The 25,306-nt window shown below is 44.9% G+C and overlaps 1 protein-coding gene across 1 annotated transcript; it reads left to right on the forward strand.

The window, feature by feature from the left end:
- The first annotated feature begins 644 nt into the window (after positions 1–644).
- On the forward strand, positions 645–25,097 carry src (v-src avian sarcoma (Schmidt-Ruppin A-2) viral oncogene homolog). Its single transcript, XM_070839064.1, has 12 exons — positions 645–763; positions 17,012–17,273; positions 17,396–17,495; positions 19,115–19,213; positions 20,222–20,325; positions 21,621–21,770; positions 21,920–22,075; positions 23,121–23,300; positions 23,494–23,570; positions 23,676–23,829; positions 24,586–24,717; positions 24,889–25,097. Exons 2-12 carry the CDS (start codon positions 17,021–17,023, stop codon positions 25,095–25,097), a joined length of 1,614 nt encoding a protein of 537 aa, XP_070695165.1. The 5' UTR covers positions 645–763; positions 17,012–17,020.
- Positions 25,098–25,306: the final 209 nt, after the last annotated feature.

Here is a 25,306-nt window from a genome sequence, read left to right on the forward strand (position 1 = left end):
CACAAATATGACAGAAAGTGTGTTTACTTTACACAGGTTAGGGGAGCAGGGTTTCTCTTAGAATAACACGTTTATTCCATCAGATTTAAGCCACTTAATTGATCTTAAATAACCTTTAACATGGCGACAGATAGATTTGAAGTCAACACATATAAGAATCAAAGCAAAGAACAAAACTAAACAGCGCCCTTCAAAATATTTTTTTTTTAAAATAAGCCTCCACACCGAGCCACCTGGACCTGCACCCTCAGGTGACGGAGGGGGCGCGTCCATGGATCGCCATTCAACCAAATCAGGGATCGATTGCGCTTGAAACGCTCCCACCAATCAGAGCCTTGCAGAGCTCTGGCGTCTCCTCCTCCTCCCCCCCCTCCCCTGATATCTCAGCCCCGTGTTTTGGTCCTGATTTGGTGTTTCTGCTCAGACACTGAGCCGAAGGTCTCCACGCGCACAGCTCGGTCTCCATCCGTGGCCACTCGGACCTTTCCGCCGTGATCCAGCTGATTGAGCTCGCATGTGAGCGAAAGAGGTTTTCTTAGCCTCGGAGTCGGTCCCCGTCATGACCTCGCCGGGCCGCCCCTCCAGCTGAATGGGATCCCTCATCTCTTCTGTGTCGCTCGTCTTGGCACCGACTGTCCCCCGGTTGTAGGATCTGCGAGCTCTCCGTCTCTCTGATCAGTTCATTAATGGTTTGATGCCAAATCCGTCGGTCTGATCGGCAGAGGAGCGACGACGCCAAATCAGTGGTAGCCTGTGCGTCAGGGTGAGTGTCTGAACTTGTTATTTCAGCGCGAGTCACTCCAGAAATGACAGGCGGGCAGACAGGGGTTCATTAAAAAGGAATGAGACCCCAACAGTGCAGCAAACTCCTGTGTTTTTTTACAGATGGATGTAGATGAACATAAAGTTTGCTTTACCCTCCCTGTAGACCTTAATCTTACATCCCTGTGACCCAAATGATCACTCATCTCTGGCTCCATATGTCATACATTTGCTGATATAATTGCTGTTGTCAATAATGCTCACTAGATGGAGGTCACACTGTGATTTCCTCACTTAGTAATTCATCAAAATCGCTGGTTGCAACTCTAAATCAGTCTGAGAGTCAGAGTGACTCATCAGAGCTTTTGTAAAATCCACGCTGCAGCCTTTGATTTAGGCCACATAGTGTACTCCACTGTGCCTGCTCTGCAGTGCTTTTGGGAACATATAGAGCTTAATCACATGGCACTTTTCACTGAGCACATCCTCAACTTTTAAAAGGAATGGCTCCCTGGGAGGAAGCCCTCACGGGACAAACCGAAACCTGGCAGCTGTGGTTGCTCTGCAGTGAGAGTTTTTATGGGAACCTGCTGCAGGCGACTCCTGCAGTTTTATGTGTGAGTGAGAGGATCAGAGCAGATGAAGGCTGTATATATGTATATAAATATATATATTTTTCCCTTTAAATCATTTATTTTTGCTGAAGTTCGCTCAAAATGCAGCAGATTTTCCCTCCCCAGGATCCCACACACTTTAAAGACATGGCTGTCATATGCTAAGGATTAGTCTCTCCCACTCAATATGACTCAAAGGCCCAAATATTGACTCTAATGTGGTGGTAACTAATAATGGAGAAGGCGAGGTATGCGTAGAACTCAAAGTAATTGTATAGTCTGTAATTTATTGAGGTACGTCATGTCCTTGAACACATACGGTCCATGTCCGTCCATATTGTTTCTGTGTTAACACTGGGACCATTCATTGGCCTGTATACACTGTACACATCAGTCCTGACTCTGCCTCCCAGACTGCTGATCCAGGATCACCACACTGATCTGCCACCACAGTCTGCTGTCACCTATCTGAAACCTGTCTAGACCGGATTCACCCGCAGACACCTAAAGATCAGTCTGTCAGTTTGTGCGACACGTCACTGTTTGACATATCTGAGCTCACGACAGTTGAGATATAACTTTGTAGCTCACACACACACACACACACACTTGAACCTGCTGTACCACTATTGCAGTCTGTTGCAGCTTTTCGATCTGCCTGAAACATTATTATTGTGTATAAACCTGCAGTTGTTTTTCCAGTAATCCCTCCTGAAATCTTAAACATATCACTGAAAGGCATCAACTTTTTTTCTTTTTTGAATGAAAATAAAATTGTTATTACATTTGATTATCACTAGTGCATCAGAGTAATCCTCCACAGATTTGACTTGTGTTTGGTTTTTTTTTGTGTGTGTTTTTTTCTGGAGGAATTAGGATGTTTGGCGACAGGCAGGCAAAAACATATTATAGCCTATCCCATGGATTCAATATTCTTCATTTTTTTTGTCATGACATGCAAACCGAAGCTGGGGAAGAAGCCCTGTTGCACATAAACACCCCGGGGCACACACACGATGTCCATTTATGCTTGCTGTTTGTTGTTCTCACGCATCCTGCTTAATTCACACATCTGACAGGGTCACAAAAGAGATGAGAGACGGCTCACGATAGATGTTTTCACCAAGGCAAAAATGTTGCCAGTTTCCCCCACGTTAGTAGCATGCATTCTGTCCCCGGCAGTGCAGCCAAGCAGTGAGTGAGAAGTGTTTCTCAAAGTGGTACGAGATGGTCCATTGTGCCTCCTTGCTGCCAGATTTCAGGCTCCACAGAGGGGACCTAATGCTCCTTGGAATCCCATGAATGCCCTCCAGTGAAAGCCGTAGATGTTTATGTCAGCTCCAATGAGACTGGTGGAAAGTGGATCTTGAGGCCGAAATTCCTGCTAATTGGCAACGTGGCAGTGGACTGGCCCCTTTGTTCCTCCTTATAGTGGAGTGGTCTGTCTGTCAGGGTGATACACCGGGCGCGGCATCAATGAGCTGCTTGTTTCCGCGACTATCCAGCCCTGGAAAATCAACGGCTTCAAGACAAGTCGCTTCCACTTTCAGAATTGCCTTTGTGCAACTATTCAGGAAGATGTAAGGGGACCGTCTAGGGGTGGTCTATAGAGAGACTGCTTCTCAAGCATCCCAGCCAAGCTTTTTGATAGTGATGTGTACGTCGGCGCTGAACTGGACTGAAACAAACTGAACAGTTGCATTGAACGGACTGCGCTGTAGCTGGAGGTTTGCTGAGTTCATCATTTGATCTAGTGAGTGGCCTACTTTCCTTTAGGTCAGATGAGGATTAATTGGCATTGAGCAGTGAGGACATATTGTAACTGTTTGATACTATATAGAGAAACTAGCTTGTTGGCCAGAGGAACAGAAAAAAAGGAGGGCAAAATGAATCGGAGCTCTAGTAGTAGTAGCAGTTATAGTTGTAGTAGTAATGTGCCTCTTCTTCCATTAAACAACACTGCGTTCGCCTTTTGGCGTTGGAGTACTTAACAAACAAAACACTTGTCCAATGCCAGCATCATCCGCTCTTGCCAATGAGATGTGAGATGCTTCGGAGAGAAGGACAGAGCAGTTGTGTATATATAAAAGGGGGGCATCAGATTTGTGTTGGCTTCCCACTGACAAAGGCCTTTGAATTTTTTATGTGGCAGATACTAAACGTCTGTTGCTCTGGCCCAGATTTGGTGCTAATTAGTGCCCGGCTACTTTCAAGAGCATACTGTTGAGTATGGGAATGCCGGTGCCACCTGTTCTCCCCATCTCACATCCCTCCCGTCCTGTCAGCTCTTATCTGTCTGTGTCTGCTTAGGTTCCGTCTAACTTCTGCATCAGTCATCGCTGTCTTCTTTCCAGCGTACACTTTTCCAGCCGTCAGCCTAACAGTCTACTCTGTAGCTCCCCGCAGCTTTGTATCACTGCCTCAATTGGTGACCACAGCAGAGAAGTAGATGTGTACGCCGCTCAAACACGAAGCCACAAAGCCAGTCCGCTTGTCACGGCAAAAGCAGCTGAATAATAACGATGCAGAAGTGGAGCGCTCGGACATATCCCTCCAAGCTCTCTGTCGGTGCGGCCTGTGCTTGCTGGCCATTTGAATGAAGTATCTGATAGTGGTTTGATACAGACAAACAGAGGAGGGCTTGTATCCTCCCAGGATCCCTGGCCACTTCCTGTCTCTCCACTCTGGGAACGGGCCAGGGTGACACAGGCCACGCATCTCCACTCAATCCACCCACTGTTGCCTCTGTGGAAAAGCGATCGCTCTCACACCCTCATTCCCATCGCTCCGTGCACGTTTCTTGTGACAGGAAAAACGTCTTCGGCATTTAGAGAGATGCCTCTGTGTGCGGCTTTGTGTGGGCGCAGCTGTGCGGGCCTGGTCAGGATGATGAGATGCTGGGAAGAGCACATGCTGCTCCCCCACCCCATTGAAACGCAAGGCTCTCCATCTCCTCAGAAATGCTGCAGTATATGTTGACAGGGGGATTTTAATGCGGATCGTGTACATGCAGGATGACTGACCCTGTCAGACTCAACCTCTGACCTGGGCAGAGCTTATAATCTGACCAAAACCAGATAACAGGAAATTATTTGTGTGAAATCTCATAATCAAAATAAGCACTAAGGGATGTGAGTGCACAATATGATTTCAGATCCTCTTACTGGGTCACATGTTTCATTGAAAAGCAGAATCAGAATGAACAGAAATTTGCCTGGTTACTGTATTTACTGTAGTCGTGTCACTGCACAGACAACTTGATCAGATCTGGAACCAGTATTTGTTTGACTTACCAAACATTACCTAGTAACAGCCTCTCAGCTGTGAGGACGTGCTCCTTTCTGCCGTCTTGTGGGATAATTAACTCAATATCTTTGAGTTTACACTTTTGAAAAGACCTAAATGATAAGACATTTTGGGGGATGTGTTATAAAACAAACGGTTAACAGAGAAAATAATGTTTGATGTATACCATTAGTTGGGATTCAAGGCCACGCAGTAATATCAAAGGTGCAATAAGTGATGTTTTTACTGTCTGATATGACAGAATGACCGTAATAGATCTGTGGGAGGTTGCTAAACAATACCAGTGACTCAGTGATTAGTTTGCCAAGTGCTCATAGCCTCTTCTGACAAATTCATTCCTGTTTTAGAATATTCTCGCTTTCCACGTGCTTTAGTTTTAGCTGATCATTGTTGACCATTAGTGCAACATTTTCATTGTCCACACAAATGAATAGCTGTAATATTATTCCAGTTTTTGTATTGGGTCTCTGTTATGCGGGGCTGTGTTGCTACTTGTGTTAATCTCAGGCCAGCAAACCTTTACCAGTTACCTGGCAGTGTTGTGACTGTGTGGCAGCCACTGACGGAGCTCGTAGGGAGATCAGGATCTGTTTCCGCTGGGCCCTGACCTCTGCTGTCACCCCTGTCTGTCCTGATGTGAGTCTGGATGAAATACAGAACCTCTTCCTCCTCCTCAGCAGGGCCAGTTGAGTGAGACCACCGTTCTCTATCTGGTAGAAAGCTCCGACCACACCGCCGACTCCCCGCTCTCTACTGATCTGCCTCGCAGTCGGCGTTCACTGCTTCACCGCCCCACTGAGCTGCATTTGAATATTGAAATCAGTGCCTTCTGAACAAAGGGGTGGTTTAAAGAGATGGAGGAAATCGCTCCCGTGCTGGGGGTCTCGTCCTCCAATCTGTTATGGAAATGTCATGGCTGGGAGCAGTTATGTTTTGATGATGAAGCGTGACACGGGCACATTTTAAAATTTTAATGGCAAACCCTGGTGGGTGTTTCTGATTGTCTCGGCTGCTCTTATTTGTCTATCTCCAAGGAAGCAGGGCCCCGGCACTGGGATCTTTGTGTTTTGTTTTTAGTTTGAATTCAGCCAAAGCAGCTATAGAAATGTTGATGTTATGTATATTTCAGCATCTGCACATAAAAACACAGGCTGTGCTGTCCCTTTGCTCTTACAGTGTTTTGTAGGATTTTGTCCGAACTCTTTATTATTTTTAAATAATAATAATGGTAATAGTTCTCGGAGACAAAGCTGATGATCAGAGGACATGACAGCATGTGACACCCTCATCATGAATTTAATTTTGTGTTGACAACAAGCACAATCCCGTGCAGAGCTTATTCGTGCGCAGGATGAACACCCACAGTGTGTGTCACGACCTTGACTTACAGTCTCGTTCTAACAACGTGGCCGCTCGCTGCTGCTCTCGGTGAAGGGGACGTGCTGGGCTGGGTGAGTGGCATGTATGCGTGGCTCGGGGCAGCCCGGGCACCTGAACATCCGAGGCGGACGTTGTCTGTACCTGCTCCCTGTACATTCCTGCTTTGGGCTGTGCGAGCAGGAGAGGAGTTGAAACTCGCCTGCTCCTCCACTCCACATTCCTCAACCATGACTGGGCTCAGTCGCACCGTTGCAGCAAACCTGGGAATGCCACAATGCACACGATCGCACATGCACACCTGGCTCACGTTCCTCATATTTCAACATGTTTACATGGTTGTGTTTGCTATATATATATATATACATAGTGTGATCCAGCGTTTTCTGCTTTATTTGATTAGCAGCCCTGCTTTTAGGTATTATACATACAGTGTATACTTCCCCTGGGTTAGGCCTTAGATTTCTGGGCTGCAGGGATTTCTCTCACTGCCTGGCTGTGCAGATGAGAAGTTAAACGGTGAAAGCCCTTAGTTACTGAAGCATGAGGCACTTGGGAGTCTCTACAGACTTGAGCAGATCAAATGCTGCGTCTTTGAAATGTGATGAGAGGGGGTGAATTTAAGGGTTTGCTATCGCAGAGCTCAAGTTCACTGTAGGCAACATACAGCCGCGCTACTCTGAAGCATTAAAACAAGCCCTTGCTGTGTGATATTGCAGTGGATCTGAAGTGCATTTTGATGCTGCGTCCCCAGTGTCTTTGTCATGTAGCCTCACCAGCTGAAGAGTTACCGTTCCTTTTGTGTACCCTTCCATCCCCTGCTGTCTCTGCGTGTTTCCCCACCGCTTTGAGTCGACTACCAGTTCACTAATGTTTGGGAAGCAGAAAAAGGATGTTTTTTTCCTCCCCCACGTGACACATGGCTGACACATCTGAGAAATTGAAATCCTTTATTTCCACCATTTCTCTCTGTAAATCTCCTGAAAGGATTGGAGAAATTATGGGGAAGAGAGTGCAGTGAGGGTTGGTGGGCGGGGGGGGCGGGGGTAGACCGAGTGTGAGGGAGTAAGACTTGGGAAAGGGGGGGGGGGTTGGATAAAGAAAACCAAAGCCCTTGAGGATTATCTTTTTCTTCTCGCTCCCTCTCTCTCTCTCTTCTCTGCTTCATGTTTGAACACATGACCGCAGCTCATCAGTCTCAGTTCACATAATGACCATATTTAGATGAGAGCAGCAGAGCAGGGGTGCAGAGAGAGAGAGAGAGAGAGAGAGAGAGAGAGGGATGTGAGGCTGATGTCAGAGTGAAGCCACAGGCAACACAACCTGGATGTTTGTCAGAAGCAGCAGGGCAGATTTCACCAATACAGTAGTAAAATATTCTGTCTATTCTTGGCATTTATTGCGCCACCGGGGAACAATACGAAGCTTCTCACGCTGTCGACACAACACAGTGAACACCCGCAGGTCCTTCATGGCAGTCACTGTACTGTGCATGCCACGCATTCCTCAGATCTCAGTTTTTCAGGAGACATAGCTGCTGCTGGATCAAGTCTGTATTCAGTGACAAGGGGAACAGCTGAGAGACGGGGCATGTGTTTTAACATGCGTTCACTGAAGCCCACAATTGGTTAATGTTCCGTTTGGCATTATCCTCTTTATACATGAAGCTGTAAAATGTGTTGTTGTGCAACGCTAACTATTGGTTAATGTGCTGGAATTTATTTGCCGTTTTGTAACCAATCTGATGAGCTGAGCAGAAGAATTTGCAGTGATGTCTTCTGTCTGCCTCGTTTAACCAATGCCCGTCACACCCAGTTTTGGAAGGTGAGTCAAAGGTCTCAGTCAGACAGAAAGAAGTCACCTGATTTAACTAAGTAGGTACTCTGTGTGTGTGTGTGTGTGTGTGTGTGTGTGTACCAGGAGGGAAACATTCAAAGGTAACGGAGTGACAAGAGGGTTTCAAAGCAGGACACAACCAACTGGTGCACTGTGATTCTGTTGCATCAAATATGATTGTGGGATGAGGACACACACACAAGAAACTGTGTGTGTGTGTGTGTAAACTCACGCACTCCCAGGTACTCAGAGCCGAGTGTCAAGTCAGATATGTGTCATGTGACTGGACTGGTCTGAGCTCTGGATTTTCAGGGGAAATTTTGCATGTCCCACAGTGATGTGGCTTCTTCTCCATTTTTAAGTGCTGCCTGTGAAACTGGGAAGTGTTGGGTTGCCATGTGGGCTCTGACATAATGTAGGGGAAAGAGTAGCTGGCGCTGGTTTCCAGATGAGCTGAAGGAGAAGATGGAAGATGCAGGAGATGAATTCAGATTAGAGGGAAAATGTCCACGTCTCTTCCCGTTGTGCTAAATGAATTGATCAGTATTTTTTAGGAAATGCGTCTTCGCTCTCGTGTTGAGAGTTTGATGAGCAAATCAATAGTACTCTCATATCTGTCAGTGACCAATCACTGCTTCTGGCCAGTAAATAGTCCCGCATATAACCCTGTGTGAAACCACAAGTTGTTTTTCCACCCGCTTTTTTAAATGGGTTAAATAAATGAGGTACGTTTTAAAGGTGCTGGGAGGCATATTTTGTTGCCCTCAGACAGATCCAGGCTGGATTCCCCCTGTTTCCAGTCTTTATGCTAAGCTAACTGTCTGACGCCTCTAGCTTCATATTTAGCATACAGACATGAAAGAGATATCAAACTTCTCATCTAACCTCGCAGCTAGAAAGCAAATTACCATATTTGCCCAAATGCCGAAGCATTCCTTTAAGAGTTTCAGCAAGTCTCTGCCTTCACTGCTTCCTTTCGCAAAAGCCAAGACATCACCTCATCCAAAATGGCCCAGATATTTTTTCACTGAGCCTCAATCCCAAAATAATTTGATGTATGTCATACTCAGATTAGGAACAGGGGATAACAGAAAATCCATGAACCTACAGTTGGTGCCAGCAGTGTTTGTTGTTTGGAAGTGGACAAAATTTTTTTGTGTAAGCACGGGCTTTACGATAGAGTGGCCAGCTGCCCAGCTCCACGAGCTCAGGGATGTCATATGATTTTAAGGTCCTATTTGCTGTGGCTTTTGGCAAACAAAAGGTGATCTGAACACACTGTAGGTCGCTTTTTTAGCAGAAATACGCCTAGTGAGACATGCATGCACACACACACACACACACACACACACACACACACACACACACACACACACACACAGTGAAAGGGATAAGGGCTCACAGCCTCTGATCCTATTATAGTAGCCAAAGCTCTGCAGGCTCCTGAGAGGTTGGGAAAATGGGTAAACATGATGTTTTTTATGGGAATCTGCCTGTGGTATGACCGAAAACATCACAATGGAAAGAATGTCTTCAGGAGACCTCACCTCTCTCTCTCTCTCTCTCTGTCACTTTCTCTCTCTCTCTCTCTCTCTGTGCCCCCCCCACCCCCACCCCTCCACCCCCCTCTTGTTTCTTTCCCAGTCGCTTTCAGGAAGTGACAGACATCCCACATAATTTAGAGAGACGGGGCATCCGCTAGTCTTGTCTTTTTCTTCATCAGATAGGCATGCAGTGTTCTCTGGGTGTTTTTGGCCCAGAAAGTCTGTGTGCAACTATCGTACATCTGTGCAGTTTGTTGGTTTGTGGAATGCTTGGAATCGCCTCCATGGCAACGGCCGGGCTGTGTGTGTGTGCGTGGAGCGGTAAATATTGACTCCACCACCTCCCCATCCCTGTGTCTGTCCGCGACAGGAGCACGGGGGGCGGGGTGGGGGGGGATCGGTACACACACTTTATCCAGGACTCAGCGAAGTGCTGCCATCGGGGGCGTGTGTTTACCTTCAGACTTCCAAACATGGAGGAGCTCACTGGCTCAGAACGGCTTCAAAGTCTGATTCCGTGTGTGCTTACAACAGTAAAACAGAGGTGAAATGCTGGGAGCTTTATGACCTATTGACCCAATGCATATGTAAATGGGAAGTGGGGACCAGTCAGTCGCTGAAACCTGTGTGGGGTGCTGTGCTAATACATCTCAGCAGCCATTTCCTTTTTTGTCAGGTTTATTGGAGAAGAGAAACAAAATGACACATGACCAATGTAACCAATGTTTGTTCTGAACTATCCAGCTCACCTGTGTGGAACATAAATGGTGCTGCTGTGCTAGGTGCTCTCAGATTCTTTGCCGTTTCCCCACAGCAGATGGATTTGTTGAGACAGGATAAGACAAGTGCTTGGAGCAGCAGCAGGAGCAGCAGTAGCAGAAGTGGTTTGACCAGTCCGTCCTGTCCTGTCATTGCTGCGCCCGTTTTGTTCGCAGACCCCAGATGGAATGTCATCACAGCGTTTGGCGAATAAGATTAGGGAATAGATGTTGTTAATCTGGACAGAACAAGCAGGGCTGGATTATGCTACGATTGGTGGCTGGTGACGCAGGAGCCAAAGCCTCCCCTCTTTACCCCCACGTAGTAATTACATAAAAAAAGCATTGAGATGGATGACATCCACCAGGCTGACATCAGGATCACATGCACTCACTCGCACAGTGAGTCCCTGCAGACACATACATATTTCCTGTTCCCTGAACGACATCTGGTGTTCCCCATTCACTCCAATGAGACAAAACCAAGAAGCCTGCGATTCATCAGCAGACTCATCAGCACGCAGCAGTTCTTTATTTCTACTCTACCGCTGTCAAATGGAAAACCCCATTCAAATGAGGTTATAGCTGTTCAGTTTGTTTCCACTATTCCGATTTTGCCTGAGTACACCCTGTTCGAGTTCTCCAGCACACAAAGCACAAATGCACGCACGCACACACACACACACACACACACCCACACACACACAACCACCATATTAAACGTTTGAAGTCTGATTATGCAAATGCAGTGAAAACAGGATGATATCTCCCTGCAGTCTGGCACCTGTTGTTCAACTCTCTTAAGAGGACTTGCAGAGGAGGCCTGTGGAGACTAAATGTTGCGTTGTTGAGTCTATCTTGACCGGCTGCATCACTGTGTGGTACGGCAGCGCCACCATCGTGGACCACCAACGCCTGCAGAGAGTGGTGAAGACCGCGTCCAAGATCACCAGGACCCCCCTGCCCTCTCTGCAGAGCATCTACAGACGCAGAGTCCACCGGAGGGCTGCCTCCATCATCAAGGACCCCACCCACCCCCAACACAAACTGTTCATTCTCCTCCCCTCAGGCCGGAGGTACAGGAGTCTGAAGTGCAGGACGTCCAGACTCAGAAACTCCTTCTTTCCCTCCGCCATCACGCTCCTTAACAGCCGATAGGAGTCAACAACACCCAACTACCTCTAATGTTAATAAAATTGCAGATTTTGTAAATATATTTATGTAGCAATAGTAGTTTATATTTTATATTTATCCTCTCCTTTTACTCTTTTAAACTCTTTGGCATTCAGTGTGGATGGCAAAGTAAGATTTTCATTGTACAGGGAAGCCCGTTTCTGCACTGTACACATGATGATAAACGCTTTGAATCTTGAATTTTGAATTTGTCTCTCTCATGCTTCATGTGTCGTGCAGGGCATGTCCCCATTCAGGATCATATGATCTTGTTTCATCCTGAATTTACTTCTACTTTTCAAGAGGTCAGGCTCGGGTCATCATCACTGCCAATGTCTGAGCATGGAATGTAATCGCTGCCATCACCGTTTGTTCTCAAATGATATGACCATTAATGCATAAAAGTAAAAATAAACCTGCACAAATAGTTGATAATAAAGAAATTGTTCATTTTATTGTAGGTATTTCATCATATGGTGGCCTCACAGGCTTTAGACTTAGATCATAGGTTAACAGGGAGAAATTAAATAGCTGTCATTAAGCAAGAGCGCTTGTTGTTCCAACGAGTGGAAAAAAAGTGTTAATACAACAGCTTCATTGTTGTAATTATAGCGTTACAGCACAGGCTTAATTGTGACCTTTAACCTGTGGCCTGAGGCATTAAGGACTCTGGTGTTTTAGTGGGGGCGGATTGTCAGAACATACCTGATCCATGTTTGAGTCCAGAGGCCAACAGCAACAAGCACTGTGAGGTACAAGAGAGGGGTCTACTGTAGCTGTCATCGCATCCTACAAGTCATGACTTGCCTCCTCACATAGCAGAGTCTCACCGTCTCCTTCAGTTTTACTTTGAGTTTGCTTCGGCTTCGTGGTGGGAAATCTCTCATTGAGCCTCCACACACAACATCTGAAGCGAGCTTGTTCAGTTTTGATGTTCATGACTATTCGATCCTTTTCAAAAGATGAAAAGATTTATTTTTTAAATGAGCTAAAGCACAGTAGAGTTCTTTACAAAGCCTGTGCTGTTTGGGGAAATGGACCAGTGTGGTGATCCTGCCCTGACAAAGACTCCACCGGTAAAGCTTGTTAATGGATGAACGGCACCACGTTCTTTCTATTGTTTCAGTGAGAGAGACTGTAATTGTTTTCTTTTCATATGAACTGAAAAAGCAACCAAAACAGGGTTATGCAGCATCCTGTAAAGGGAAGAAAAAAAAAAAACCCCAGCGGTAATATTAAAAGACTATTCCGATTTACCGAAAGCCCAGGAGACTTGAAGGATTTGGAATTCATTGTTAGATCTTATGCATAATTAAGCAAATCCCCCACCAGCCCAGCCACACCCCCTGTCTTGCCAGGGGGGGTTTCATGCAGATCTGCCTCTCAGACAGTACAGTAGATGCTTGTTACAGTACCTCAGCCCTATTAGGACAGAATCTCGTTATCATTAGCGACTGATGACACACACGCAGGCAGACACGATTCCTGCTAAACATGACGTTGTTTGACTTTGTGACTTCCCTCATTTCCATATTTCCTGCTGGCTGGTGGAGCTAAAACACGCTAGGATCTGGCCGCCCGCAAGCCACAGGCCACTTCTGTGTCTTGTTTATGCCGCCAGCTGCGAGCCGACAAAAGATGGCTTTGTGTGAAACTGAGTGTGAAGAAAGGCCAGAGACTCTTAATGTTCTGCGTCGTGTTTACTTCTTTCGGGCCTCCCTTTTTTTCCCGGGACTTTTCCATGTGTTTGTCTGGCTTCACAGTCTTGGTCAGAGTATTACGACAGTATTAGCCAAAGGAATCAAATCCTATTCAACCTTGAAATTTGTGAGTGGCTAAAATGGGTCTTTTTACATGAACACGCACAGCTGCTACACCACAAGCGTATTCAGCACGCCGGCAGACGTCATTGCATTATTTTGCAATGGTCCGTCCACATAATGTATATCATCTCTTTAAGGTGAAAGCGTCCTGTGTGGAATGGAGGAAGGCTCTATACACAGCCGGCGACTGGAGACGAGAGAGGTGGCGCCTCTGCTGTGCTCTGCCTCCAATGGCTTGTTAACCATGACACCAGTCTGCTCGGGGAGAACACAGATCACACAAAGAGCAGCTCCCTGAGCCGCCCGTCATATCTGTGTCTGCTCTCGTGTGTCTGCGCACGTTAACCTGCGCACACGCTGTTAACGTTTGCTGGGATGCGACCCCCTTTATGCAGACATTGCCCTAGAGGGAGATATTGACTTTCCGGCCCCATTGACCCCTCAGCGCGCAACCCCCCCCTCCTCCTCCTATTCATGATGCCAACCAAAAATGAACCCCCTGTCCCTGTGTTCTAATCCCCTCCCCTTCCTCCTCCTTTTCGTTTCTCTGCTGCCGCTTTCTGTCTGTTTTTTAGCATTTCTGTCTGAGCTCCATCACTGCTTCTCCGGATGAGCTCACTGGTGCAGTTGCCCGTACTGTACATCCGTAGAAATCTCCTAAACTGTCTTAAAACACATTTCGTTGGGAGGGGGAGGGAGGCATTGAAGAAGCATTCAAAATGACTGACAAAAAACCAGCGACTGCTTCACTAGTTCCCCATGCATGCTTTTGCAAACCGTGCTCTTCTTTGTGCCACACATTTTCCACCATATGTCCACATGCCACTCTAGCTGCGAGCATGCCCACTAGCCTGTGTATTAGCTTCTCCCCTGTTTAGGATTTGACTCTTTGCTTGTGGATGACAAGGGGCTCATGCATTGGCTGAATTCAGTGTTCGATCCAACAGATGCACGGCCTCCTGAACAGCCACGGTTAAGCTGGGGGTGTCAGCAGAGCGCTGACTAACCTGGCACTACCCATGTGGACTCTGCTTAACAGGAGGGCTCCCAAACCTCCCCTTAGTGTTTTTAGTGTTTAGATTAGCATTTCCTAGCAGACCCCCTGTGGCTATATCTATCCATGATAGCACCGGCTTGAGTCCCTAAATTATCCATGGCTTAGTTTAATGATTTCCCCGCGCTAAGCTGCTATTAGAGCTACTTCATGAGCCTGAGTGGGCGGTGAAGCTTCAGAAATGAAGAGACACAGAAGAGAAAACAATCCATAATTGCCCTCTTTACCTTTTGGTCTGTTCACATTCAGTCTTAGTAGAATATCCCAAATTAGTGAAAACTCAGTTTCACTAATGCTCAGTAATGTAATTTGAAGACTAACTGATGTTCACATTGATCACATTACTGATTTGATCTGATCTGGAACCACTTCACTGATGCTGTTAAACAATCAGCAATGTGAAAACATAAAAGCTATGTTCAGCTAATAAATTTAGCTATAATTAATGATTTATTATCAATTTGTTTGATTTTTACCATTAAAGCTGGACTAATCAATAATTCTATTTTAGCAATGGATGGGTAACCACAGAGAATTATCGCCTGACTCTTCATTTCCCCTAACTACAGAGCATTTTAGCATCTTTCAGCAAGTATTTTGAGACTTTACTCTTACACCTCCCATCAGCCTTGTTTCCAATCACAGCAGGCAGCTGTTTACATCAAACAAGCTCAAATAAACTCAATGGCTACCTCCCCAGCTGTGGGACACAGTGTTGTGTGCTTGATGTGCTTTCTCGTTTCTTGCTTGTTTCTTACACTTTTTGGATATGCTAACAAAACCATAACCCGTATATTAATGTAGTCTTTGCCTTATCACCAAGATTAAACCTATAGGAAAAAAAACTCCTAATTGTAATTTCAAGCAAAGGTGATTTCTTTTTTTTTTTGGTCTCTGATTTATGTAACCAGACTTCCCTGGTTTTCAAACAATCTTTACTTGACTGTTGATGAATTCTCAAATTTACCATAATAACATTATACTGGAAAATGTAGTGCTAAAATACTGTATCTTGACAGTTAGATGGACTAAATTTTGTCCATCAGGTATGAGTTACAGCAAAAGAAATGTTATATTCTTCCTTCACATGATATATCAGCATCAAATTAATCTCATATTGTATGTGTGCATAATTAAATAAAACTAGCCCATACTTTGGAATTTTGAGATTATTTTATAAAGCAGCCCGAGAGCACGGGCTGAGACAGTAGTGGAGACCAAAATAGAGCTAAAAGGAGAGTGACTTTTGGACTTGGAATGCAGAGCACGTAAATAACGTTCACTAACACATTCAACACAGCAACTTTATAAGGTGATGATGTGTTAACATGTTGCTCAGCTGCCCCTAAATGGCCAAAGAAATCAATTCATGGTCCTTTAATCGACAATTTGCCTATAAAATGTAAAAATGTCATGAAAAAGATCGTCAGAATTTGATGTCTACTGTTGCCTGTATTGTCCAACCATTAGTCTGGAACCCAAAGATATTCAATTTACAGTTGCATAAAACAGAAAATCCTCACATTTGAGAGGTCACCTCCATGCTGTGGCTTTTGAGATGTCAATGTTAGTTATTCAACACTACCACTAACTCATCTAGCACTGTCAGATATTCAGTATGTCCAAAACGTTGGTTCCTCTGATCCTCTGATCAGTTAATTAATTCAGTACAAATACAAAGATGAAGAGCCTTGTACATTTTAGTTCCCCCTTAATGACCAAACTGACATGGATGTGAAAAGGGTTTGATGGGCAGCATTAATAAATAATCAAACCAACTCATCTATAAATGATCAGCTTGAATCACAGTCTGGATGTAAGGATGGACATAGCCACTGTGATGCCACCCATTAGTTTGTGGACTGCCGCTTTGAAGCATGGAGTCTTGCTTTTAGGCTCTGGTATCTTGGTTTTGGAGCCAGAAGTGTCGTTCATTTCCAGCTCTGATTGGTTAGGTTTAGCCATGACCCGCCTCTGATTGGTTAGTCACAAGGTAGCCCCACCCTAAAGCATACCCTGCTTTATCGCTTATCGTCTATTTTTCTCTAAAAGGGATTATATAATTTACTGAATGAACATCATGCTGTATTGAAGAAGACTTGAAACTAGCGACTGAGACCATAAACCCATTAAGAAAGTGTAATAAATCAAGTGAGAAGTAGGTTCATTTTCTCATAGACGTCCCTTTAATCAACTTTTGTTTTGTTTTGTTTTTGAGCCAGTGGAGTCGCCCCCCTGAATGCAGATTTAAGGCACTTCTGCATTGTCTCATACCTGCAAGTTACATCCACTTTGTTCACAAAGTTTATGTTTTAATAAAGGCAAACGAAGCCCTGTGACTCCATAAAATGCTGCAGCATGTCTCTGTGCATCTGTGTCTGACACATGTGCATGCAGGCATGTGCGACATGTGAATGTGTTCTGCTGGTGGAAGTGGAGTGAAGTGGATCCCATGTCCGAGTTAAAACCTGAGGAGTGGCAGCTGCTCCACTGTCCGTAGGGAAGCTTTGGTTCATGGTCTACATGACACTGTGTCTCTGTGGGTTTAGAGCCGAGGTCTCGTTCTGTCTCTGGTTTCAGCATCTGGTCTTGTGGCAGTCTGGGGAATTTTTCCAGAGAATGTATTCTAAGAAAATGACATAAGAAAAAGCCTATTTGATGCAAATTGATTCATCGTTTATTGTGCCATAACATGCGATTTCAATAAACCTCCTTTTTACCTGCAATCTCACAGACTTTTTCTCTGTCCTTGAATGCACTACAGGCTTTGACCATGGGGGGATCCAAGAGTAAGCCCAAGGATGTAGGCCAGCGAACCCGCAGCCTCGACGGCAACCTCAGCTCTGGGGGAGGGGCTGGCGGCCACCACCTCAACTCCACTCAGCAGTCCCTAACACCCAATCGTAGCCCCACTGTGGACGGAGGTCTCGGTGGTAATCAGTCTATGACCAATAACGCAGAGCTGGCCCTGTTTGGAGGTGTGGACAATAATAGCGTCACCTCTCCTAACAGAATCACGCTAGCAGGTGAGAACCTCAGCACAAAGGCTTGGTTTTTAGATCCAGTGGTTTGTTACATGGGTCGTTTCGACTGTGTGCTCTGTATGTTTAGTGTGGTTGCTGATGATCAACATTTGCTCTGTTAACAGGAGGCGTGACGACCTTTGTGGCGTTGTATGACTATGAGTCTAGAACGGCCTCAGATCTTTCATTCAGGAAGGGTGAACGTCTCCAGATAGTCAACAACACGTAAGGAAAATACAGAAAACGATCACATGCCTTCTTGTTATATCAATCTGTGTCTCCTCCGTCACCTCCAGACAAACACTTTATACACATACACTGTGTGATGACTGTGTGATGACGGATAACTGCTGCACATAGTCAGAGACCGAATCTTGCTCAGTTGTCTGACTGGCTGCTTTGCATCCCAAAATGCATGTCACTTGCCGTCTCTCTGAAACCTCCTGTAACCATAGGAACGGGCTTCCCTCAGCAGAGCATGATTTTTTTTTACTGCACAGTTTTTGCTTCATTCACAAAAGGCTGAGTGCTGCTCAGTCCAGCAGACGCGGTGTGAAATCTGTCCAAATCTAACCTGTTTAGGGGTCATCATGCTTGTTTTCAAAACAGGGGCTTGCTCTATAAATCAATAGAGGTGCAGCGAACCGTATACTGTAGTGCTGCACCCCCAGTGCTGCATGCCCACTTACAAACTGCTGACCTAGAAGGCAGGGGCCGAGGACAATAGTGGATTATCACTGCATCTGGCCCCTTAAGCCAAAGACCTGGATCATTATTGGGTCAAGTACACCCAGAATCCATTAACCATCTTTAAGTTTTGTTAGCGTGATATCACAGCTAGATTAGATGTTAGTCATACGCGTCTTGGCTTTCTGATTGGTCCAGTTGAATAATATAGCCGTGCACAGTGACCTGATGGGCTTTAGTTGTGATGATAAAGTGCATGGTTTTCCCTTTAAACTCCTTTTGGTTCATTATTGTGCCTCCCCCATCTTAAGTTATGTAATGGTGTAAATATTTTAGATTCATAACTTGAGCACATGCACTACATCGGTGGTATTGTGAGTTTGTTCTGTGTACTCTGCTGTTCTTCCACTGCTCATAACGTGCTCTTTGTATTTCTTTAACCCCTTTCTCTTCCACCACTTCCCTTTCATCTCTCTTTTCCATTTCTCCATCACAAACCATCACATTTTTATAGGAGGAAGGTGAACTGCAGGTTTGTGAAGCTTCTCTGGAATCGTATTTGAATGTGCTGTTTGTCCGCCCGTGTGTCTGCATCACCTCAAGCACTTCTGCACTGTAATACCACCTCACTAGAGAGAGACAAACCGCATAACCATGTCTTCCCTTGCCCCATGAACCCCTCGGTACGATAGTCGGGGGAATTTGGTGCGAAGCCTTGCAGCACTGTGATCAATTCAGGCTCCGATTCAGTGGAGGCTACCACCATAAACAAACTAGAATTTTAATCACCCTGCGAGGATCTAGTGCTGCAAAGCTACAGCGGCACACACTCCCCGATAAAGTGTAGCATACAAGCACCATTCCTCCTTGTTGTCACACCCACATAAATGCATGTTTGCTCATAATTATAAGACTTCCAAACATTATTTTTAACAGTAGAGATACCTGGGCTCGCATTTATCAAGCTTCTCCGGGTGCGAAGGGCCTCAATTACTGTGGGAAGTAAAGAAGCTTTTGATCGGCTGTAGAAAATGTGGAATGATCAGCATTACCCTGAGACACTTGATAAACAACGGCCCTTGAGCTCAGAAAGACTGTTTTATTTGTGTTTTGGATGTGCGATGAGCCCCGTGTGTGTTATCGTTTCATCTGTGCAGAGAAGGGGACTGGTGGCTGGCGCGCTCCCTGACCACTGGAGAGAGCGGTTACATCCCCAGCAATTATGTGGCTCCATCCGACTCCATCCAGGCAGAAGAGTAAACCTTTTTTTTTTTCTTGATCTGTCTCTTGTATCTGTTTAACATAAAGCGCATGAAAGAATTAACACTCAAATGTTGTATTCTTAAGAATTTCTTCTGGCTTTTTATCTCAATGTGAATTTTAAGTAGTAGGACTGGTTCAGTGCTCATTTGCTTTCCTGCTGAGAGTTGGTTAGTAAGAAGATTGATACCACTGTCTGTGAATATGAAGCTACAGCCAGCAGCCAACTCACTAATTAGCACGCTATATTTTGTTTCTTTAATCCATTAAAAAAAGAGAGTCATAACCGAAGTGTAAAATTTACACTATGTGGTTGGTTGTGTGTGGGACTATTTCCTGCCACAATAACTTCCTGGAGACTCAGCTGGTTGCCTGGCACCCGCACAATGATGACAGGACTCCTGGAAATCACCGCACCAAGAAATAGTCCCACACATAACCCCTCAAAATCCACCGGCTTTTTTTTTTTTTTTTGGACAGAGCCAGGCTTGCTTTTATTCTGTTTCAGGTCTTTGTGCTAAACTAAGCTAAGTGACTGCTGGCATCATATTTAACAAGAACAGTCTTCTTATTCTTTCTACATTTCACCAAGAAAGCAAATAACCACATTTCTCAAAATGTGGAAGTGTTCCTTTTAAATGACTGTAGCATATTTCCTTTTTTCTGCTCTGCTGATCTTCTAACCACATTGCTTCTATTATCAAGCCTTGCAAACTAACCTTCTGTAACAACTCTATTTCTCACTTTTGCCTCCTGCCCCTCCAGTCATCTCAGACTGACTCTAGAGTCCAGGTAAGCAGCTGCTGCACCGTAGGCATGAGTATGTTCTGCATCTGAAATGCAAAGACACTGTACTCGCTGAACTTTCTGAGACCATGAGCAACGACTCACCCGCGCTTTGTCATTCCTCTTCTTCCACCCATATACCTCTGCTTCCCCTCACCAACCTGCTCTCATCTGTCCCATGTTTTTTTTTTTTTCTTTTTTTCTTACAACCTCATCAGGTGGTACTTTGGCAAAATCACTCGCCGCGACTCTGAGAGGCTGCTGTTAAGTTTAGAGAACAGGAGAGGGACTTTCCTGGTGCGAGAGAGTGAAACTACCAAAGGTAAGTGTTCAGAGCCTCATACAATGAGGCAAAACTCGTCACTGACTTTACTCTCTAGACTGCAGCGCTGGTATCAAACCTCAAAACGTCTCAAGCCTCAACCAAAATGTATTCTTAACATCAAGTATCAAAAACGTGTTCATTCTTCCCAAACAAAATCTTTTCTGATTCTGATTTTCAAAAGTACCGTTCTGACTTTGTGCTAAAACTCAGGTAGCAAAGAATTTCAAATGATACCCAGTCCCATTAAACAGCAAACTATTCTAAATAAAGGGGCTCCCAGGAGTGTTTGGACCTTTGGCGTCCAACAACAGCCCAGGGTGGTTCTTTAACTGCCAATGGAGAGTGGATTTTTTTCCTTTAAAACAGAGAATAGGAAAGTAAGTTTGAATAATTAGGTCTGCTCTTTCAGGTCCTGAGAGATCTCACCTTTACAGTCAATGAAATTGATCAACAGTCCTGCCCAGAGAGCATTTTGTCCTTGGAATTAGCAAAAAAATATATACTTGCCGCTACTTTATTTTTGCACTTCTTCATGCTCTTTTTTTAACGGACTTTATATTCAGATGGCAACATGAGGCTGACTTTGAATTCTACGAATCTTAAATCAAGAAGAAGAAAGCAAATTCTGTCTGGCAGTAAGACACGACACCCTGCTGTTCACTGTGAGCCCCAGTCGTGTGGCAGTCTGGGTACAGAAGAGAGACGAATCTGGCAGATAGGGAAAAGGTTGGATGTGCCGCCTGTGGGCCTCGGCCTGGAGATAGTCCTGATAGTCAGCTGCTTCTGCTGCTGCTGCAGCAGCACCGTCCCCACGGGTTCAGCTGGCTGTGTACGGCTGTGATTTGTCTACACGTGTATATTACAGGATTACCGCTGTGACCTATTATTGGATATGTACACTGCACAGAATGAAAAGAGGGATGGAGGGAAAGCTAGCAGATGAGTGAGCAGGAGCAGTGAGAGGTAGTGGGTGGGTGAGCCCGACAGAATTAGGTCAGCGTGGAGCTGAGGCTGAGGACCATGCTACCACAGGCCAGATCACCCAGATCAAACATCCAGAAGGAGAAAGCGTCGCCTTGGGCTGCCTCGCTCTTTCACCAGGCTGATGTTGCCCTCTGGTGGCGTGATGAGCAAATTGTCAGCAAAAAATTCAAATTTTCAATCAATGTGAACAGTTTTATCACCCCATTTAATTTGCTCTTTTATTTCTGTGATGTTCTGATTAAAATCAAACTATTTTAGTCCAGATTATTAGATGTTGTAGTAAACTTCTTTGCTCTTTTTCCTTACAGGTGCCTACTGTCTGTCTGTATTGGACTATGACAACACCAAAGGGCTGAATGTGAAGCACTACAAGATCAGGAAGCTGGACAGCGGAGGCTTCTACATCACATCACGCACACAGTTCAGCAACCTGCAGCAGCTTGTTAATCACTATCGCAGTGAGTTCACTACGAATGCGATGCTTCTGTTTTTTGCCTCTATTAGTGTGAGATATCTTTTCTCACAAGTCGGACACACACTCTGTTTCTACTCCACGAACGTATTTTAAGTAAGTAACCACATTTCCTGTTTCTCTTGTGTCCCCCAGAGCATGCCGATGGGCTGTGTCACAGTCTAACAGACATTTGTCCCGTACTGAAGCCGCAGACTCAGGGCTTATCCAAGGATGCCTGGGAGATCCCGAGAGAATCCCTCCGTCTTGACCTCAAGCTTGGGCAGGGCTGCTTCGGGGAGGTGTGGATGGGTGAGCTGTGCTTTGATCTTTCTCTCCAACAAACCCCAAAATCCCCCAAAACGATGAGAACAGAAAGAGCTTCAGCTGGCTGCCTTGTCTTTATGATGAACACACTCTTGTTTGTCAGTGAACAAAAGAAGTCAAAGCTCCTCTTAAAGTAAAATACTGGCAAACTGTGCAAAGACCAAAGTGCATGAAGAAGTTCTACTCTTTCACACTCTTTAAAGTCTCTACCCAAAAGTACATTGGAACTTTTTTTCTTTTCTCTTTACTGCCTTTGTTATTGCTGTAGCTCATAGCTGACATTCGCCCGCCCATTATGGAAATGATGATTCATGGTTCTGGTCAGTACACCAAATGATTAAAGTGAATCAGCATCAATGAAAATAGGCCTTTAGCTCCTCAGCCCTTCATCAGCACCGCCTGTCGGGCTCCAAATGTTCACCTCACAGAAATAACTAATATTAACTATAATTATGTAAAAGTGGATATTTTTTTTCATACAATTGATCTGTTTTTGTCAGCGGAGTAGCAGAAGCTAGGTGTTTATTTTCCATTTATCCATTGCTTTTAGCTATTTCAACAGTTTAGTCATTATTTTTGGTTAACTGTTTCTACTATGCATCATTTAGCTATCAATTTTAACCATTTATCCATAACCTTCAGCTAATTGTGTGTCTATTGCTTTTAACCAACCATGTCAACCATTTGCTCTCAGCTATTTCAACCACTTAGTCATTACTTTCTAATTTAACCACATATCCATTTTACTTTCAACTCCTCTGACAATTAATCTTTTATTTCTAGCTGTTTCAACTGTTTAGCCAGCATGTTCAGCTGACTTTTCCAACTTCTTTGCTCACTTCTTAGTGAATTTCATGCACTCTTAATTGCATCAATGTGGAATTGTCAGAAGTAATGGTTGGAAATCACTGTAATAGGCACTACTCTGTCAATGTTTCACATGACTCCATGCTGGAAGCTGATCATTAATTGTATCATAACAATCAACACTTGTGACCCTCATTGCTCTTTTTTTTAATCTTTTAATCAGGAACATGGAATGGTACAACACGTGTGGCAATAAAGACTCTGAAGCCCGGCACCATGTCCCCTGAGGCCTTCCTCCAGGAAGCTCAGGTCATGAAGAAACTGAGACATGAAAAACTGGTCCAGCTCTATGCTGTGGTGTCTGAGGAACCGATCTACATCGTTACAGAGTACATGGGACAAGGTCAGCATGGACGTATCGCACTTTCACATATAAACATTTTTACAGTAGAACTCAGGAGGTATAATGTTCCTCATTGTTCTCAAACAAATGTTAGAATAAATATTACATTAAGCTCTAATTAGTTAAGTGTAACTGTATTAAATGCAGCTAAAACAGTGTTGTACTAACCTGCAGTATGTGTTCCTGCGAACAGGTAGCTTACTGGATTTCCTGAAAGGTGACATGGGTAAAATGCTTCGCCTCCCCCAGCTGGTGGACATGGCCTCACAGGTCGGCTTCAGCCATTCCACTCATTCACTCACTTACATTCAAAATTGTACCTTGGGTGTCTCCCCTACAGTACAAGATGGTCACAAAGCTTTGTCTCGTTCTCAGATCGCTTCAGGGATGGCGTATGTGGAGAGGATGAACTATGTGCACAGAGACCTCAGAGCTGCTAACATCCTGGTGGGAGATAACCTGGTTTGCAAAGTGGCTGACTTTGGTCTTGCCCGCCTCATTGAGGATAATGAGTATACTGCCAGGCAAGGTAAGACCACAGGGCGGTGTTGTAGCTTTTAGCATTTGTTTTTTGGGTTTTTTTACAATGTTTCTCAATGTAGCACAGGCACACACCCACATCACTGGTTATGGTGTGATGTGTGTGTATGTGAGTTATGAGCAGTTCCACCAATGTCCAGGGTTCATGCACAAAGCTTGGAAGATGCTTGAATCCAAATGTACCCCTTTGCAAGTGCATTATTTTGATCTGTAGATTGAGCTGCACAATCGCTCATGTAAACCCTTGCAAGCATCAAATAATTCTCGTCAAAATTTATATGAACATCTGGTGAAATAAAAAAAGTGACAAACACAGTGATTGCTTTGTGTTTAAAGGAATTCTATACTTTATTTTTTCAGAATTGCAGCTATAGTTGCAATTGTAGATGTGATAACAAAGGGTTCAAGAGAATTTTCAGTTTAGGTTACCTTGAAAAGCTGTGTTAACCTGTATGTCTGTCTGATTTGAAGAATTGTTTTAGTTTTAAATTGTGAAAAAAGGGAAAATATTCTGTGTCATAGAGGTAAATACATCTTTTCTATCTCATCCCTTTAATCATTCAATGACTCCCCCAGATTTGGGTCCCAGCACCCAAGCTGGGAACCACGGATGTAGCACCTCTAATTATAAGGTGGTAGACTCAAGGAAACTGTATGATTCATGCAGCTGATGTGACGTGTTTTTGTTCCAGTCTGTGCAACAATCATCTAATTTTAACTTGCTGGTAAACCTGTCCCCTGGCAGGAGCCAAGTTTCCCATCAAGTGGACAGCTCCTGAGGCTGCTCTGTACGGCCGCTTCACCATCAAATCTGACGTCTGGTCATTTGGGGTCCTGCTGACTGAACTGGCCACTAAAGGCAGAGTGCCCTATCCAGGCAAGGATCCTTTCATTAAAGATATTTCCCAGTCTGAGAGATGAACATGTGTATTTTGGTGTGTGTGCATGGTGCTATTATTACCTAGACTCAGGAACACAATTCTAATCATATGGTTGCGTACGACCGGTCATGACGTCTTGACCTAACAGCATGTCCTTGCTCTCCTAGGTATGGTGAACCGGGAGGTGTTGGACCAGGTGGAGCGTGGCTACAGGATGCCGTGCCCAGCAGAGTGCCCTGAATCCCTGCATGACCTGATGCTGACCTGTTGGAGGAAAGAGCCCGAGGAGAGGCCCACATTTGAGTATCTGCAGGGCTTCCTGGAGGATTACTTCACCTCCACAGAGCCTCAGTACCAGCCAGGAGAGAACCTGTAACCTGTGGATATGTGCATGCGCCATGCATGTGCCAAACTGAGCATGTGCATCGACTTCAGGGTGCATGGACAAGTACGCGTTGGAGTGTGCATGTGCAGTGTAACGGGGTAGAGAGCCAACTGCATTCTGGGTACAATCACTAACTCTGACATCCAGGAGTGTCAGCGGGACGTCAAACCAATCAGCTACATTCACCTCCTGCCTCTTTC

This window comes from Pempheris klunzingeri, chromosome 11, assembly GCF_042242105.1.
Source record: "Pempheris klunzingeri isolate RE-2024b chromosome 11, fPemKlu1.hap1, whole genome shotgun sequence".
Taxonomy (NCBI): domain Eukaryota; kingdom Metazoa; phylum Chordata; class Actinopteri; order Acropomatiformes; family Pempheridae; genus Pempheris; species Pempheris klunzingeri.

What these genes read in the sequence shown, in the direction of transcription:
- src (XM_070839064.1), top strand. Translation starts at nt 17,021, where the DNA reads ATGGGGGGATCCAAGAGTAAGCCCAAGGATGTAGGCCAGCGAACCCGC. An exon ending in CTCCAGATAGTCAACAACAC is followed by an intron (nt 17,496 to 19,114) that starts GTAAGGAAAATA and finishes TCATCTGTGCAG; the next exon opens with AGAAGGGGACTGGTGGCTGG. An exon ending in GCTTGTTAATCACTATCGCA is followed by an intron (nt 21,771 to 21,919) that starts GTGAGTTCACTA and finishes TGTGTCCCCCAG; the next exon opens with AGCATGCCGATGGGCTGTGT.